Source organism: Schistocerca serialis, chromosome 3 (assembly GCF_023864345.2).
Source record: "Schistocerca serialis cubense isolate TAMUIC-IGC-003099 chromosome 3, iqSchSeri2.2, whole genome shotgun sequence".
Lineage (NCBI taxonomy): Eukaryota > Metazoa > Arthropoda > Insecta > Orthoptera > Acrididae > Schistocerca > Schistocerca serialis.
This window is the reverse complement of record NC_064640.1, coordinates 56,980,352-56,999,079: the sequence shown is the minus strand read 5'-3', so window position 1 is coordinate 56,999,079 and position 18,728 is coordinate 56,980,352. Positions and strand designations below refer to the sequence as shown.

The window sequence follows — 18,728 nt, the reverse complement described above, 5'->3', positions numbered from 1 at the left end:
TGACTGGATTCAAATTTTCCATCTCTTAATGTCACTAAAATGCATTTGCTGCACCGTCCCCTTTCCTCGTGACTTAACATAGCCTGAATGATGTACTAAAGACTTCTGCCCATACGGACTATAGCAAACCCACCAAGTAGTATTGTGCCATTGTCATGTGTTACATAATTCTATGTGGTCCCATCATATTATCACCATAAATGTTTTTTTGGATCTTCATAACCCATGAACTCCAAGATATGTGTGTGCTATTCCATGCTGCAAATTGAGACGTAGTTTTGTAAAACTTCTTTAAGCAGATTTAACTATGTAGTTTCCTCTTTAGGTTCATTAAATACATCATTTATATCTCTTTCCCCACAGTCCTAAAACATCTTTGTGATCACAGAAGTAATTTTACAATATTTTTCACAATGTGAGTCTAAAAGCTTTGTTTGATTGGTATTTGCGTCAGAAAAGGCAGTACATCAAAAATATTTAACAGATATGAACCATGAAGAATAATATTTCGAAACAAGTTCAGGGATACATTCATCTTGGGGGAACTCGGGTTTTTGGATGGGTACAAGTGAGAGACTGATGAGAACCCTGTCCTGTTCGTTATTCAGTGACCAATCTGCAGCACGGTGGTGGAACATGTTTGTCGTGTGTCGCAAGGAGCAGGGCTCTTGGATTAGCTAAAAAAAAAGTAAGCTGTTTTGGTGAATGGCTGTTGAGACAAAACAGTAATTGGGGGGGGGGGGGGGGGGGGGGGGGGGGGGGGGAATGTGAGGCAGCTGCCACATCCAAGTTGTGTAAGGGTTACTCAGTCAAGTGAAGATCTGTCTGAGTGGGACTAAAATAAAACCTTAAAACTCTTCAACTCCTAAGGGATGGGTGTACCACTTGCTGTATCAACGCCCAACCTAATAAGAGGACTCGCGTAACCAGTTCTGAAAGAAAATACTTTAAAGATCTGTTGAAGTATGAACAACAGAACATAGGCTAGTTGTCAGAATGGGATTTCAATATTATAAAGAAAAGAATGCAGCTTTGAAAATTGTCACTTTCTTGACAGTGTTCAGGAAACAGAAGATTCTGAAGCAGATACTAGCAGAAGGATCAACACATTGATTGTTTAACGAGAAACTGAAGAAGAAAATGATGCCACCTAACAGCCTAGAAGCATTTTACTTTCAGTGAAGATGGCTACAAAAGGCTGCAGACTTACAGAAAATGGGGACCAATGAGCTCATAGTTCGCTCCCTTTAACTGTCAAACTAACCAATCAAACAAATTACAGAAAATGCACTCTATCCCCATTCACCTGCATACCACTCCACTGCTCCCTAATCTTTCTAACAAATCTTTAGTAAGCATCAGCAAGCGATGAGTCATTTTGGAATATGTGATTAATATTTTATGCTAAGAGTGGAGTAAAAACACGCCTTGACTTCTTAGAGAGACCGAGGATTATTTGAAGTCTGTTTTATATTTTAAATAAGCATTACAATTTTATTTAAGTTCATATAAATAGCATGAAACAGTAGGATGCCCTGGACTGCTCAGTTTCATCTTCCCAACAAGTTTACAGTGTTAATTGCTGTGCTGTATGCACTACTCCTGAAGGCCACTGGAACAGATGAGACTTCAAGGGAGGAGTTCTCTCATCTGCTTAGTTTGTCTTCACTGTTCTACAAGCACTACTAATAATGTACCCAGTAGAGGATATAATATGGAACATATATGACTCCCTTCTTGCACCACAAGAGAAGAATCATGCATGATTCACTGGGTCATGGGGTATATAGGTATTCAAGGAAATGGCATACCAGATATAGCAGCCCAGGAGGCTGCAGGGATCCCTGTGTGGAAAAAAAAGTTTGCCATTTCCCTGCAGGCTGCCATTTCCTTACTTAGCTAAAAAGCCATGTAACAATAGAGGGAGGAGTGGTTCGTCAGTGAGGGACAATAATGGGTGCTATCAGTGAAACCAAAACTAGTGATGGCATATCTGATCCTAATCTAACTGAAGGGATGAAGTCTGAATTGTACATGGCCCATAGTTTGATATCCTGGTGTGAGGACCCTTCCACTGTTCCCAGTCTGTGGTACCTGTGACCTATGAATCACCATTTGCAACATTTAATCATTATGCATTTTATATTCTGAAAAGAAAGCAGTGGCAAATTGAAATTGGGGACCTGTCCTCTGTGTGATGTGATTAGAGTAGCAATTTTAAGGTGCAAACACTTAGGCAACTTTGCTTATAGGAGCACCCACCATATGAGCCCAAACAATTTGCCTGCATTTGAATTCACTGAGCTTCGACAGAGTGCACTCTTAGCTACACAGAACAGTGTTCTGACCAACGTATTGAGGACATTGCAGAGGTGCCATTCATGGTCAAATACAGCAGCACAACCTGCAGGCTTGGCAAGCATCTACATTTATGTTCAAGCATGCATTTCTGGTGGTGTTTTCACATTTTTGCCCAACTCTTGTACTTGCCACACAAGTAATAGTGTCATCACTCTCTGAGTCTATCTCCATATTGCTGGTGTGGTGGGATACTAGAATGGGGTTGTTTGGGCATAAGCCATCCTACCTATTACAGAAAGACAAGGCTGCTGGATGCACCTTATTGCAAACACACAAAGATCTAGGCTTGGAATTATAAGACAAGATTTATATTGACCATAATCAAATAATGAAAGCTGGGTATAAAATTTTTTTCACTTTTGTGTTATGACAGACCGTGTGAATCAATGACTCAACTACAATACTAATTGTTTACAGTTCAAAGAGAACTCTCTTATAACTGAAAGTTACTTTCACCAAAAAAAGTTGCCACCTCCTTCATTATGTCTCACTGACTACAGTTGGAAAGTAGAAAATAACTCTTGCATACATTTAACTGGAATGAGTTCTGTAGGCTGTCCTGCATTGATGGACTTAGTAATGTTAGTTAGCCCAGCCAACGAAAAGCAAATCAGGTCTGTTAGGGGGGAAAAAATCATGTAGTCACAAATTTTTGTACAGTGATAGGTGGCTGTATCCTGAACAACATTCTAAAATTTCTGACTGGTGGGGTGTGAGTGTTGGTGTAGTGGGGCATTTAAAGTTCACTTGTTTGTTTTCCTCAAATAACTTGGAAACTGCAGCATTTCGTGAAAATGTTTCCCAGCACAAAGCTGAACTACATTCAATTTCGTACAAAAAAAGTTTGCTATTCATTTTTTCTGTAGGACTAATATTTTTTGCATTACAGGTGATGAAAAATTGCAAATTATTAAAACTATTATTCTAACTGTATAAAATTAATGTTTATGTCACAATGATGTGGATTAAAAACAAATATGAAATGTGTATACCAGATCTAAGTCAGAATATATGCCAGTAGAGTCATATTAAGGAATAAATTTTGTTCTGGGGGGTGTAACAGGGCGGAGGGAGGAGATGTGTGGGATAGAAGTGTGAGGGAAGGTAGGTCACTGCATTGTTTTCATGTACTTCCCTCCTTCATAGGTCTTCAAACTGAAGATTCAGGCAATTACCCACTCTATCTATCCCACTACATCACAAGAAGCAACTTACGGTGTTTCACAAAGTTATACCTGACCTCTACAGCATACCTTACGAATCACTTGTGTTGCATTGCACATATATGCCCAGGGACTATTTGTTTTCCACAAAATGCATTACTGCTACAGGTAGAACAGATATGAGTTACTAATAACACTAACGCAAGAAACACACAAGGACAGAATGTGAGCTAATCTCTATACATTATTTTATACTACTAGAAGGGAAATTGATTCTTAATCATCCTTTATGGCAGCCGTAGTAATCTTTCAGGAAAGGCATCTTCCCCAACAATTAGTGCTGCTTGATTTCCAGTTTTCAGAAGGACTAGGCATCCCCAGAACTTCCTGCCCAGTTCTCTTACACGAATAGACAGAATAACGTCATTGAGCATGTGCTTATACGGTGGAATTATTTTCATTTAATTGAGTGGCTACTTATTTGCAGTTGTGAAGTAAACTTTTATATAAAATATGTTCCCGTGTTTTTGTGTGATGATGTCAGTAACCTGTAGTGTTCGTGGGAAGGGGATTGGATTGGTAAATGTGGCACCTTCCTACTATCGGAGTATCGTAAAGCGACGTAGTTATGTTTTAGTCACTTGGTGGTGAATCAAAGAATGACAAAACAAAAAGACTGCACTTCTCACGCCATTAATTGTGTTACTGGTAGACAACATAAATCTCTTCCATTCAGCAGTTGCTGGGGCACTTGTGGAGTGGGCTGAATTAAGTGGGATCACTTACCACACAACCACAGTATATCTTCCAAGGTGGGTGTGAATACGTCTGATGGAATTGAACTGCTCATGTCCAAGTCTAGAACATTAATCTGCTGTAATGTATTGCTTGACTAGTGTTGAAAAATCTGAAGATCCAAAACACCTAGGTGACCTACTTATGTTAGAGATGGAGACAATTTATGTCTCCAAGCCTCTTCAGATTTTGGGAGAGCTGAGGCTGCGGTGATGCGTTTGATACCCCTCATGCTGTGGAAACTATTCCAGACAGTGATAGTGCAGACAATGAAATCGACATTTTTAAATACAAATTGACAGCACATTACACATGGAAAAGGCTCTTCAGTGTGGTAGACAGTTGACAGCTCCAATTGTTGAACTTTTTTACATAAGAGCTCAATTAAGAACTGCAAAGAAGTACTCAATAAACTGAAAATAACTCCCCTACATAAACATGATCTCAGTGAAGTTATTTTGTCTGTTTACATAACAGAACTGCTCAACTGGAAATGTTTGGAAGGTATAGTCAGTCTGTAAACTGAAATGTGAGCAGCATTCGTGGTGGGGAAGTTGCCTTTTCTGGAAGAATGCTGCCACTGCTATACAGGATGACTAAGAATCAATTTCCCCTCTTGCAGTATAGAATAGTGTGCAGATATTAATGTAGATTCTGTTCACATGCATTTCATGTGCTAGTGTTAGTAGTAACTCGTACTTGCTTTCCTCATAGCATTTATGCATTTTATGAAAAATAACAGTCCTGGGCTTGTATGTGCACTGCATCACTAGTGATTCCTAAGGTGAGCTGTGGACAATAGGTATAACTTTGTGAAACGCCATATAGCTGCTTCTTGTGATGTAGTGGGGTAGATAGTGGGAATCACCTGTTTGGCCTTCAGTTTGCAGACCTATGGAGGAGGGAAGTGCACGAACGTAATCTGGCAACCTACTTTCCCGTGAACTTCTATCAACACATATCCTTCCTTCCCCAACCCTGGAACGCAATTTATCCCTTAATACAACTCTACTGCCATAGGTTCTGACTTAGATGTGGTACACACATTTAATATTCATTTTTTGTCCACTTCATTTAAAGATTAATGTTAATTTTAAACCATTAGGATAATATTTTTTATAATCTGTGACATTTTCATACCCTGCAATGTGGAAACAATTAGTCAGAGACAAAAATTAATGGGACCTTTTTTGTAGGAAATTTAATTTCGTTTAATTTTGTACTGTGAAACATTTTTGATAGGAGCCTGCAATTTTTGCGTTATTTGAGACGAAAAACATAAAAAATTGACATCCAAATGCCTCCACCCCAATGTTCATACCCCACCAGGCAGTATTTTTAGCATGTTGTTCAGAACATGCACTCCTCTAACTGTGCAAACATTTATGACCACACGATTTATCCCTCTAATCCTGAATAAGGCCATGTTAAAAAAAAAAAAAAAAATGTTCAAGGAAGCCAAAGTGGCACTCATCTTAACTAGCATCCCTGAGTATCCCTTTCTCAGATCGAAAAGAGAAAATACGTTATACCAAATGCTATGGTCAGTTCTGAGACTGCCAAACTACCTCTCATGTTAAAGCAAAATCTGTGCAAATGTGATGACATTTCGTGTGTGGGGGAGGGGGGGGGCGGGGGGGGGGGGTGATGAAAAGTCCTTGGCATGTTAGTGAAAGACTGTGTTTCTAAGGTTAAAATGCATTTTGATGCTGTCTCTTTTTTGTCCATTATAATTATCCGGGCTGTTATGCCGTGGTCGGTTGATGAATTCTGTGGTGATTCCCAACGTTTCGTCTCCGACTGCGGGAGACATCTTCAAGGGGGTCCGTAGCTTGATGGAAGGTCCAACACACACACTGGCTCGCTACTGACTGCCGCTAAATTCCGTGTCCGCGCGCCCCCGCGCCGCGGCGTGACGTCACGTGTTTTAAAAACGTCAGTGCAATTGGCCGCTGTCCGTCGCCGTCGATCGCCGTTGCCATCACCCAGTAGTGGACGAGTGGTACACATCTTCTTTAACACCGGCATCCATATACCGTTTAATTTGACGCCCTCCTCCTTTCGGTTGAAATTATTTGGGTGTTCAGCGATTTCGATTGCCTCCCTGTAGAGCCTTTCGTAGTATCCGCTCGTGGCCGCTAGTACTTGCGTCTCCTCGAAACGAATATTGTGGTTCCCTGGCTGGAAAGCATGCTCCGCAACAGCTGATCGTTCCGTTTCTCCTCTTCTACAATTTCCCTTGTGCTCTTCCAAGCGTTTAGAAACAGTTCTTTTGGTGGTACCCACATAAACATCACCACAGCTGCATGGGATCCTATACACTCCAGATTTTTCCAATGGTTTGCGAGCGTCCTTGGCAGGCCTAAGGTATTCCTGTATCTTCCTGGTGGGCTTGTAAATTACGGTAATATTCCGCTTCGTCAAGATCCTCCCTATTCTTTCCGTTACATTTTTAACAAACGGCAGGAAAACCTTAGATTTTGCTGTAGCCTGTACGTCAGTATGATATCTGCGTGGCTGCCTCAACGCACGTTTTATTTCGGCGGACGAATATCCGTTCTTCGTTAGTGCATTGTGGAGATGTTCCATCTCAGCGTCGAGCAACTCAGGTTCACAAATATTTCTAGCTCTGTCCGCTAACGTCTTGATAACACCCAGCTTCTGTTGTGGGTGGTGGTTCGAATCCCGGTGCAAATAACGGTCCGTGTGCGTGGGTTTGCGGTACACTGAGTGGCCCAAACTACCATTTTCGTTTCTAAACACATGCACATCGAGGAAATGTAGTTTGCCGTCTACCTCCTCCTCCATTGTAAACTGAATTCCTGAGTTCATACTGTTCAGATGTTCGTGGAACCGGCTTAGTTCCTCCCTACCATGTCTCCACAACACAAACGTGTCGTCCGCGTATCGGAACCATACATTTGGTTTCTTGCTGGCAGTACCTAAGGCCTGTTCTTCGAATTTCTCCATAAAGAAGTTTGCAATTACGGGACTTAGGGGGCTTCCCATAGCCACGCCATCCGTTTGCTCATAAAACTGTTCATTCCACTTGAAGTATGTGGTCGTCAAACAACACTTAAACAGCTCTAAAATATCGGCAGGAAAAATTCGATCCAGCTGTTCCAATACATCATTAAGTGGAATATGTCCTCCGGCTGGACCACTATGCCATTCAATCTGCTGATGAAATGTGTCGAATTCTTTATACACGAGTCCGAACGGCCCACATGTGGTTTTAACAGCGTAGTCAAAAACTTGGCTAACGAGTAGGTGGGCGAACCAATGGCACTTAATATCAGTCTTAACGGAACATTTTCTTTATGAATTTTGGGCAATCCATAAAGCCTCGGTGGTAGCGCAACCGAACTGCAGAGACCTTTCTGTACACTATCTTCAATGGAGGACTTTTTTATTAACCGCGACACAGTTCTGAGAACGTTGTTAGTGGGGTCCTTATTCAGCTTCCTATATGCTTGCGGATCCAGTAGATCCGTAATTTTTCTCTGATAGTCGGCCACATCCATAACCACCGTTGCGCTTCCTTTGTCAGCTGGGAGAACCAAAATACTATCGTCGTCATTCAGGAGTTTTAAAGCTCTTCTCTCACCCACAGTTATATTACTTTTCGGCGGTTTTGCATTGGCTAATATTCTCACTGTTTCTATACGGATTTCTTCAGCTGCTACAGAATCTACACTGCGAATTCCTGCTTCTACATTGGCTATAATTTCTTCCGTGGGCACAAAACGCGGACTAACAGCAAAATTTCCTCCCTTGGCAAGCACAGATGTCCCATCGTCAGATAACGAACGTTTGGACAAATTGATAACGGTGGGTGAGAGAATGCACTAACGAAGAACGGATATTCGTCCGCCGAAATAAAACGTGCGTTGAGGCAGCCACGCAGATATCATACTGACGTACAGGCTACAGCAAAATCTAAGGTTTTCCTGCCGTTTGTTAAAAATGTAACGGAAAGAATAGGGAGGATCTTGACGAAGCGGAATATTACCGTGATTTACAAGCCCACCAGGAAGATACAGGAATACCTTAAGCCTGCCAGGGACGCTCGCGAACCATTGGAAAAATCTGGAGTGTATAGGATCCCATGCAGCTGTGGTGATGTTTATGTGGGTACCACCAAAAGAACTGTTTCTAAACGCTTGGAAGAGCACAAGGGAAATTGTAGAAGAGGAGAAACGGAACGATCAGCTGTTGCGGAGCATGCTTTCCAGCCAGGGAACCACAATATTCGTTTCGAGGAGACGCAAGTACTAGCGGCCACGAGCGGATACTACGAAAGGCTCTACAGGGAGGCAATCGAAATCGCTGAACACCCAAATAATTTCAACCGAAAGGAGGAGGGCGTCAAATTAAACGGTATATGGATGCCGGTGTTAAAGAAGATGTGTACCACTCGTCCACTACTGGGTGATGGCAACGGCGATCGACGGCGACGGACAGCGGCCAGTTGCACTGACGTTTTCAAAACACGTGACGTCACGCCGCGGCGCGGGGGCGCGCGGACACGGAATTTAGCGGCAGTCAGTAGCGAGCCAGTGTGTGTGTTGGACCTTCCATCAAGCTACGGACCCCCTTGAAGATGTCTCCCGCAGTCGGAGACGAAACATTGGGAATCACCACAGAATTCATCAACCGACCACGGCATAACAGCCCGGATAATTATAATGGACATGATATTTCCGGCCGTGAAAGTTTACATTTTAGTGTCTCTTTTTTGCCCAACATTTTTTCCCAATGAGTAGATTCCATCTTTGAAGAGCAATTCTGAAAGGTATTCAAAATATTCATCTATGCTTGCCATTACCTATTCACTAGACATAAAATGTTTTCCAGTCATAAATTTGTTTAAATATGAGAACAGATGGAAATCAAGGTAAAGTTAAAAATCTTTCAAACAGGGTGGCTGTTCCAACAATTCACACTTAGAAAGCTCACTTTTGCATTGCCTAAGCATAGTTGTAGGCAAGTGCAATGGCCTGATGATACTTTTCTCTTGCAGCTTACCATATTTCTTTTATCCTCTTGACTGAAGAATGTCTGCTTCCTGCCCCCCTCCCCCACCCCTATCTCTCTCCCCCCCCTCTCACCCACCCCTCCCCCCCTATCTCTCCCCCCCCCCCTCTCACCCACCCCTCCCCCTCTCCCCCTCCTCCACCATCACTGTCTAGCTTTGACAGCTGTTGCATTTCTGTTGAGAGTTTGTGGACCAGTCTACAATGTAGATGGGACATTTGTCTTTACATTGTCTTTTGGTCAAACCAGAAATGTATGTGTGAAGCCCTGTGAACATGGCAGTTGTCATCTTTGATAACAGAACTAATCATAACATACTCATCATGGCAGTTTTTCTTAGACTAGCTTCCAGTTTGGTTACATTCCATACAAAAATGAGCTGTGTGAAATCTGATCTCAGGGAGGATAAATGGAAACGGTACCCTTAACCCTTGAAAAACATTTTGACTGAATATGTCACTGTAAAAACATTGAAATGGCAGATACTGAGGTAAGTGATCATGGGATAGAAACGCAACTATAATTACTTAGTATTGGAAAGGCATCAGGACGAGGTGAGGTACCTGTAAGATTCTAAGGAGATTATGAGAAAAAACTTGCTCCTCTACTAGCAACAGTCTATTACAAGTTGCTGGAGCAATGAAGGATACCTAGTGACTGGAAAAAATTTAGGTCATTCATTTTCAAGAAGGGTCATAGGAAAGCTGCATATAATTATAAGCCTATATTACTGCTGTCAATCTGTTATAGAATTATGGAACCTGTTTTATGCTTACATATTATGACATTTTTGGAGAACCGAAATCTCTCTCAAGATTATCATGGATTATGGCTTTTGACACTGTCCCACACTGGCATGTAGTGAAAAAAAAAAGAAAAGGAAAAAAGAGCTTGGTGATCAATTTTAGATGTGTGTTTGTTTTATTTGGAAAGTTTTTGCAAAAAAGACCTCTTGTACTTATCTTCCAAGCATCAAATATGCTCACAAGTGTTTCTGAGGAAATTAGATTTGATGTCTCTTGTTGGAACACTATCTTGTGGGCTATATTTCTGTGCTCCAAAAGGCTATCCAAAATGCAAGGTGAACAGCAAAATGTATTGATTGTTTGAGAATGTTTGTGATGAACTTGAATTATGACCATGAACCATGAGAAGATAATGCAGTTTGTTATATTTTGTATTTTTCTTGTCACATTGTTTGATGAAGGTCCTTATGAAGCATTTGTGCCTCTTCTGGAGCCGAACCAAAGTATATAGATTACAGTATTTGTTCCAAATTTTGTAAATATCAAGGTGTCGATCAGGATTTCTCTCACATTGCTTTACAAATTAAAAATCATTTATTGATTCTGTCTCCTGTCCTGTCATTGGCACTCTTTCATCCTAATTGGTGTCCTGAATTAAAAAATGGAAATAGTCAATGCATCAAATTGTGATGCAAAACCATCAGGCAAAAGTATTGAAAGAATTCAAGTATGAATCGATAAACTCCCAGAAAATATTAATAACTGAAGAGTCTTGTTTCTAATAAAATAAAAGCACTTTTGAACAGATTTAATATAAGTGATGCTTTCCTTAAGATAGATCCTGTGTAGTGGCATGAAGTTTTTTGTCAACTCTCAATAAACATATCCTGCAAGGCAGGATAAAAAGCTTACTGTTAGAATAAACCTGTTAAGCAACCATAATTTTTTGACAATTGTGAAACACCTGCATGGACTACTTATATTATCGTCTTGTATACACTTAGTAATCTTTTGTTAAGCTAAGAAACAGTAATATACCAGTTTTGTTAATGAGACAGTGGAAGATACTTGTACATACAATTTTTATGTCTGGAGCAATATTTGTAGCAGTAGATGAAAATCAGATTTCTTCTTCTGATGTACGTATAGATATAATATTAAACTTCTGCACTTACAACACATACATGCATATTTCATGTAAATGTAGCACATTTTAATTAAGCCATTTGCATACAGCATGTAAAAAGCTCTGGTTGCAATTTGACAACAGATCAATAAAACTACACAACAAATATCATCCAAGGAATATATGTGAGCGTGTGAGAGGTGGACTAGCTGTTGGTGGTCTGGCAGTCACACGAGCTTCCAGTGTTACTCGAGCTACTTTCCTGTCAAATGTTTCTGGAGACAATGTACACCTGCAACATACACAAGCATGTTGATCAGTCAATAGTACCAAATACAATGTTCGCTCTATAGTAAATAGTACTTTGGAATGCATGTCCCATTAAGATACTGAATACAGCTGATGTTTGCATCACGTTTACGTAAGATGCAACATGAAGTCGAGTAGGAGCCATGAGAACATTATGTAAACATGAATCGTTAGCCACTGCTGAATAGGTCACTAAAATAAGTATTCACTTTGCTGCTCAGAAGTGATCTATTGAAATGTTTTGGGCTGTGCTCATCATCAGAAATACCTATTGAGGAAGAATGGAAAGTCATAACCCCAACTATATGATGATTATAATTAAAGTTAAACTTTCAAAACGCTGTAGATAAAATACCACTGGTCATAATGACATCAAATTGCAAAGTAATATTATCGAAGACGGGAGAAAACATATGGCAGAAGAAAAAAATAGTGTGAAAACTGATCAATATAAGGCACTGTATGTGTCAGAATACATAAACGAAAACACCTGTCATGCACACTGAAGGGAAGCAGCCTACTCACGCCGTAATGAATTCACATCAGTCTTTGCATTGTGTGCCAGCCTAGTCCGATGTAACTAGCTCTGACGTCATAAATGTTGCGCAATACTTTTAAAATCAAGCAAATAACATGAAACGGTTCTAGCATGTCAGGAGTAATACTAAATTAATATGTGTTGAATATCAGTTCGATAACTTTAACCATTTTCGAAATTTGGACGTTTTTCTGTAAAAATTATTGGCGCAACAGAAAAGAGCTAGAGACTTAAAAATTTGTATTTAGATTCCTTTTTCATAATAATTTAATAGAAACAGTACTTTGGATTTCACAAATTAAAATTTTAGTGAAAATTCATGATTTTCTGGTTTTTGTCTTAAAACTTAAGGAAGCAAGATAGATTAAGTAGGAGAATAAATAAGGCTAGGATGTTTAAATTTAAGTAGAATGGAGATCCGCTATAATCATAAAGATGTGAGAAGTTTCAATTGAATAACTATAAAACTATAGCGATAGCGTATCTCCAAAGGGCAAGTTCAGAGCTCGTCTACTGCGTGTAGTGTAATTAAATTAATTCTCTCGCCCAAAATATTTGACTTAGCCACGTCAGACTTTTATTATGATTACTTACCTGTGTGCTGATTGCGCATTTAAACTGAGAGCTTCACCTGCCATCAGCAAAAGAAGCTATGATTTATTCGGAACCTGAAGTGGTGCTTTACTAGCCCAGCGGCTAGTTGGGAGAGCCGATTTGATCAGGCGTTCCCTTCGCCGTCCGCACCGCGGCTTTATATATAAGAACGACCCGGAGTGGAACTCCAGGGTCACCACCATCAGCGGCAGACGGCTTCTCCGGGTCGTTAATGACCACGACGCCGTGGTGCTGGGTCCCTTCGACCTGACGCACTACCCGACGCGCGGCCGTGCCGACGTGCTCGACATCGCGATTGTGAAAGGGGGAGCACACAACGCGATCGCGAGCACTCGCTGTGCCCTATCTTCCGATCACCTGCCAGTGATCTTCGACCTGGACACAGACGGTATGGCGCCTCCTGAGCACCGCAGCGCCCGCCTCAACACCGACTGGGTGCACTTCCAGCAGCACCTGGCGGAGACGGTCGCAGCCACACCTGATCCTGACGAGGAGGGGTGTATGCAGCACTAGCAGCATTCACCCACTACACACTTGCGGCGGCAGATGCAGCAGCGCCGTGAGGACCGCGGAAGCCGAAGGACAACTCCAAACAGCTTCCGCCGGATATCTTGGCGTTGATCAGGGAGAAGAACCGGGTTTTTCGTGAGTGGCAGATCACGAGAAACCCCGCCACCAAGCGGCTGCTAAACCGCTTGCGGCGGGAGATTTCGGCGGCCGTCGGCCACCACCGTAATCGGGTCTGGGCTGGCAAAATAGCCACGCTCAGGATCGATGACGGAAGTGCCTGGGCCGTGACCAGGAGCTTTCTGCGCAAGGGGCAGCGCATCCCGCCGCTTCAAGTTGGCCGCGAAGTCGCCGCAGAGCCGGACATGAAGGCCAGCGTGCTCGCGGACACCTTCACCGAGAACTTCTCCACTGTGGACGATGTGGTCGACGAAGAGACCATCCTGGAGGTGCAAGAGCGCCTTCCGCTGTACCTGACCCATCAGGAGGCGGACGACGTCATCGAGCCAACCACTGCAGAGGAAGTGCAACACCACCTCGACTTCCTACAGCCCAGGAAGGCGGGGGGTTGCGACAAGATCGACAACGCACTGCTGAAGAAGCTGCCACCGGAAGCAGTGCGTATCGTCACAGCGATCTTCAACGCCATCCTCCGCACCGGCACATACCCCGACGCGTGAAAACACGCAGAGGTGGTCGCCATTCCGAAGGCTGGCAAGGACCCCAGGCTGGCGCAGAACTATCGCCCGATAGGCCTATTGCCCTCCCTCTCGAATACCTTCGAGAGGATACTCGCCAAACGGCTACAGCGTCACGTCAGAGAAGAAGGCCTGCTTCCTGACGAGCAGTTTGGCTTTTGCAGTGGGCATTCGACGCAGCACCAACTACTGCGACTGGTGGAGCAGGAGATGGGGGCCCTGGAGTGTCGCGAGTACCTTGGGGCGGTACTCCTCGACGTCTCCAAGGCCTTTGATAGCGTGTGGCACGATGGCCTCCTGTATAAGCTGCTGGTACAGGGGGTACCCGTGTCGTACGTCCGCCTTCTCCAGTCCTACCTGCGAGGGCGCACGTTCCATGTGCGTGCAGACGGCGGCATGTCAACGGCGCGCCACATACGTGCCGGAGTGCCGCAGGGGTCCGTCCTTGGCCCCCTGCTGTACTCCCTCTTCACTGCCGACGTCCCGAAGACGACGCCGAGGGTTCATCTGGCGCTCTACGCCGATGACACCGCGCTGTACACGCGCAGCATGAGCGCGCAACTGATGCGCCGCCGCCTGCAGCTCGCCTGCAATGAGATTGGAGCCTGGGCCACCAAATGGCGGCTCAAGTTCAACGCCGGGAAGAGCCAGGCGGTGGTGTTTACTCGCCGCCGCATACCCGACGCGCTGCCGCAAGTGCGGATCGTGGGACGCCCCATCCCGTGGTCGCGTACTGGAAAGTACCTCGGCGTCACTTTGGATCGACGCCTGACCTGGGTCCACACATCAGGAAGCTGAGGGGCCGGGCGCTTGGACGGATGCGCTCGCTCTACCCCCTCCTCAACCCCACGACGACACTGCTCCTCCACTGCGGCCTCACGCTCTACCTAGCACTAATCAGGCCAGTGCTGGAGTACGCGGCCGTGGTGTGGGGAAATGCCGCCGACACACACGTCCAGACGCTGCAACGGGTGCAGAACAAAGCCCTTCGGCTGGCGCTCCACCTACCAAGGGACTACGACACCCGTATGCTTCACGACATCGCGGGAGTTCCGATGCTGAAGCGCTGTTTCCGCGCGCTCGCACGGAACTTCTACGAGTCAGCGAGGACATCCAGGAACCCGCTGGTCAGTGGACTGGGAAACCAACTCCACTGGAGTCCAGCGACCAGATGGCCAGACCGGTTGCTGGAATAATTCCATGCAGCCAGAGAGGACGACCAACATTTGTGAATACGAGAAGACCTACAACAAAGTGAGGACCACATCTATCTAGAGATTCCAAGACGCAGGAACAGCAGTTGACCTGCTTAACCTGCTTTAAATCATGCAGGGAATTGCACGTGAGTCACACGGTACGGAGAAAGTAAGGCCCCAGTTCTCTCCAGACGCTGAATAGCACACCATCTGTGTCGGGAGTCACGTTGCGTCGGTATCATTGCTATAAACAGCCTCGGATGCCGTATTAAGTTACTCGGGATCGTGTAACCATGAAATCATTTTCGAGTAAAATGTTAATTATGGGATGACTTTAATTATCTATCTTCAGTTTGCGTATGTCGTATTTTCACGTGCCGTCGCGGAACGGACATTCTACCATTATTTAGCGTGGCGTTTGATGAACATTATCATCAAATTATGGCGAGCATTCACTTAAACATTTAATTTGGACAGTTATAGTTGCATCAGCGCATTAGACTCTGAACTGCTCTGTTAGTCAGATTGTGTGGATTTTTTTTTTTTTTTTTTTGATCTGTGACTTTCAGAATATAGAGAAAGTTTTTTCCACGATTGTTTTTGATTATGAATCCCAGACAATCTCCTAACTCCTCAGAGCTTTAAGCTGTAGCTATAAGAGTATTTTTCAGATGAAGTGGGCACTAGGAATTCTAATTACAGGCTTCATGTTTTGCTAATCACTTTCTGGTTGCCAAAATTGTAGTTAGAGAGCCAGTGTTGAGAATGGCAAAACAACAGCGTAAATAATAGGAACATTTATACAACATTAAATTTCCACCAGCCGCCCCACATATGGTGCATTGGCCGGGAAATGCAGTGTTTCTACATTACATGCTACATTTATAATAACTTAATTTCCACCCGCCGCCACACAACACAACTCATTGAAGTTGTTATAAACGCACCGGGTTCATGGCTTTTCTTCCTTTCACGTCTGCGATGTTTGCCATGACTGTCTCCATGAAGGATCACGCTCTGCTTGTAAAGCTGTATTACAAGAATGATGAAAGTGTGCACATCATTCTACAGAAGTTCTGGACATGGAAGGGTTTGAAAAAAGGTGTTAGTCCTATGACTGCTGTGGGTCTGGAGAAAATGATTCAGAAATTCAAAACGACAGGCTCTTTTGGTGAGCAACCTGGTAGAGGGAGGAAACGAATTGATTTGACGTCAGTGGAAGCAATGGCCACAGCAGTGCAGGAGGAGACGAGTGGTGCTGTGGAAAATTGTAATGCACAGAGAATTGCCCAAACATTGGACATACCTGTGAGCACGGTGCATAAAATCCTAGGAAACATCCTTCTTTGCTATCCATTCAAAATTACCCATGTGCACAAGTTGCTTCCTGTTGACCTGCCAGCAAGAGAGACCTTTGCTTTAGACTTTCGTGCTCCCATGAAAGTGAACAACGATTGGCCGTGGAAGATTTTGTGGACAGACAAAGCCCACTTCCATCCGACAGGATATGCCAATACACAGAACTGTCAAATGTAGGCAACGGAAAATCCACATGCAAATCAACCAGTACCACTTCATCCTGAAAAAGTCACTGTGTGGTGCGGGTTTACGGTATCATTTATCATTGGGCCATATTTTTTCGAAGAGACAGATGCTTCCGGTCCTGTCACTTGTACCGTCACTGGTAAGCGCTACAAGTGTCTTTTGCATAACCACATCATTCCAGCTTTCCAACAGAGTGGATATGTGGATGGGATAATTTTTATGCAAGATAAGATAGCGTACCTACGCACATTGCAAATCCAGTTAAGCGGCTGCTGAAGTGCCATTCCAGAAATACGAGAATTATCAGCCACCATTTCCTTACAGCCTGGCCATCCTGATTACCTGATCTTAATCCGCATGACTGGAAGGTATTGTGTTCAGTGTTCTGATTGCAAACTTAGCTGCATTGAAAGCATGCATTACACAACACATTCTGAATGTGACCCTGGAAACACTTCGATCAGTTGTGGAACATGCTGTTTCTCGATTACAACTTGCTGCAGAAAACGGTGGACAGCATATTGAACATATTTTGTGTCAGTCACATAGAAATTAATAATCCGATTTGCTTTTGATTGATGATTTTTATGCGGTTTTTGGCTTCAGGACAGTTAAAAACTGATGTGAGTTATGCTTTTTATGTGGTTTTTGGCCTCAGGACAATTAAAAACCAATTTTTCCCACTCAATGTGATATGACCTTTCTGTGGTGAATGGGCTTATGTAACTAACAGTATCACACGTGTACACCCGTGCACACTGAGTAGTACAGTTTGTTTAACATCAAACGTACACATTAGGCATTGTTTTACGATTCATTTGTCATCTGTAGTCGACCACTATTAAATTATGATGCTTACAGCGCCATCTATTGCTACATTTTGTAACTATTTATTTTTCTTCTGCCGTACATTTTCCCCCTACTCCAGTAACATTCCATTGCAATTTGACGTCATTCTGACAAGTGGTGTTATTTCCACAGCGGTTTGAAAGTTTAACTTTAACTATAATCACCCTGTATAATTAACAGCATATCACTCGGAATAAATTTTACAAAAGGTGTTACATAAAATGCAGGAACAGACATACCAAAACATGAACAAAGCCTCTGTGTAGAGTGTGGAACTATGTGCATCACTCGTCACTACCAGAACTTATCTGATAGCAGAGTCATGTTACAAAGCTTAACTGATAACATTTGCCATCAGAGGACAGTATCACTTTATTGAGACAATGGAAACAGTTGAACAGACTTATTCTAAAATATAAATAATAAAAGAAAAATTTAAATGTAAACCTAAAAATATGATAAGAAAAGAATATACACCACGGTGCGTCCAGTGTTCAGGTTACAATAAACAGCTTCAGAAAAAATAGCTGATGGAGCCTGTCGCCAGATGGCAAGATTCAGTTGAGAAATGGAATTTGTGCAACATTAGTAGTAGATGGTAAAATACAAACTATTTGCAATGCATTGTTCACATAAAAACAACAGTTAATCTGAATGAATGAGTAGTTCGGGGGGGAGGGGGGGGGGGGGGGGTAAAAGTACAATGTATAAAGCAATGACAGGAAATCTAACAAAGGGCTGATAGTATTAAAACATTCTCAAGGAAAACCAAGGGTTAGAAGTTACCAAAAAAGTGGGAAAGAGTGCACAAAAAATACAATGTTTTGTCCCATGTAAGGGCACTAGGACTTGCAGGCACACTTGGTATGTGTTACAACCAAGCAGTAGTACAGTGGTAAGAGTACAGCTAACATAGTTAAACAATGAGTGAAGAATATTTCTGAAGATGACTTTTTCATTTTTACTCTTTATAAATTACTACCATCTTGAAAAAGAAACGCACCTTTATGAGAAGAATACGGCTACAATGGAAAGGACAGAACCTGCCGTTTTCTTAAATAAACATCGGTTAAGTAAAATAGGCCCTCTACGTAAAAAAGTGCGAGCTTAAACTGAGAGCTGGTTCAGCTGAACGAAGTAGATAACGTATCAAAAAAGCATAGATATTTAGGACTTAAAATATTCATTATACATAGATAAACGTTTGTATCACTGTCTGACGTCACATACTGTATGAGGAAAA

General features: G+C 42.9%; 1 protein-coding gene across 7 annotated transcripts in view; it reads right to left on the bottom strand.

Annotated features, from left to right (window-relative positions):
* Positions 1 to 11,293: 11,293 nt before the first annotated feature.
* Positions 11,294 to 18,728, bottom strand: part of LOC126469704 (coiled-coil domain-containing protein 177) — a 304,381-nt gene continuing 296,946 nt past the window's right edge. For all 7 annotated transcript variants that reach the window (XM_050096880.1, XM_050096881.1, XM_050096884.1 and 4 more), the window contains one exon: positions 11,294 to 11,520. In XM_050096880.1, the coding sequence (XP_049952837.1) occupies positions 11,397 to 11,520 (124 nt within the window). In that variant the 3' untranslated portion in view covers positions 11,294 to 11,396. The remainder of the gene's footprint in view (positions 11,521 to 18,728) is intronic.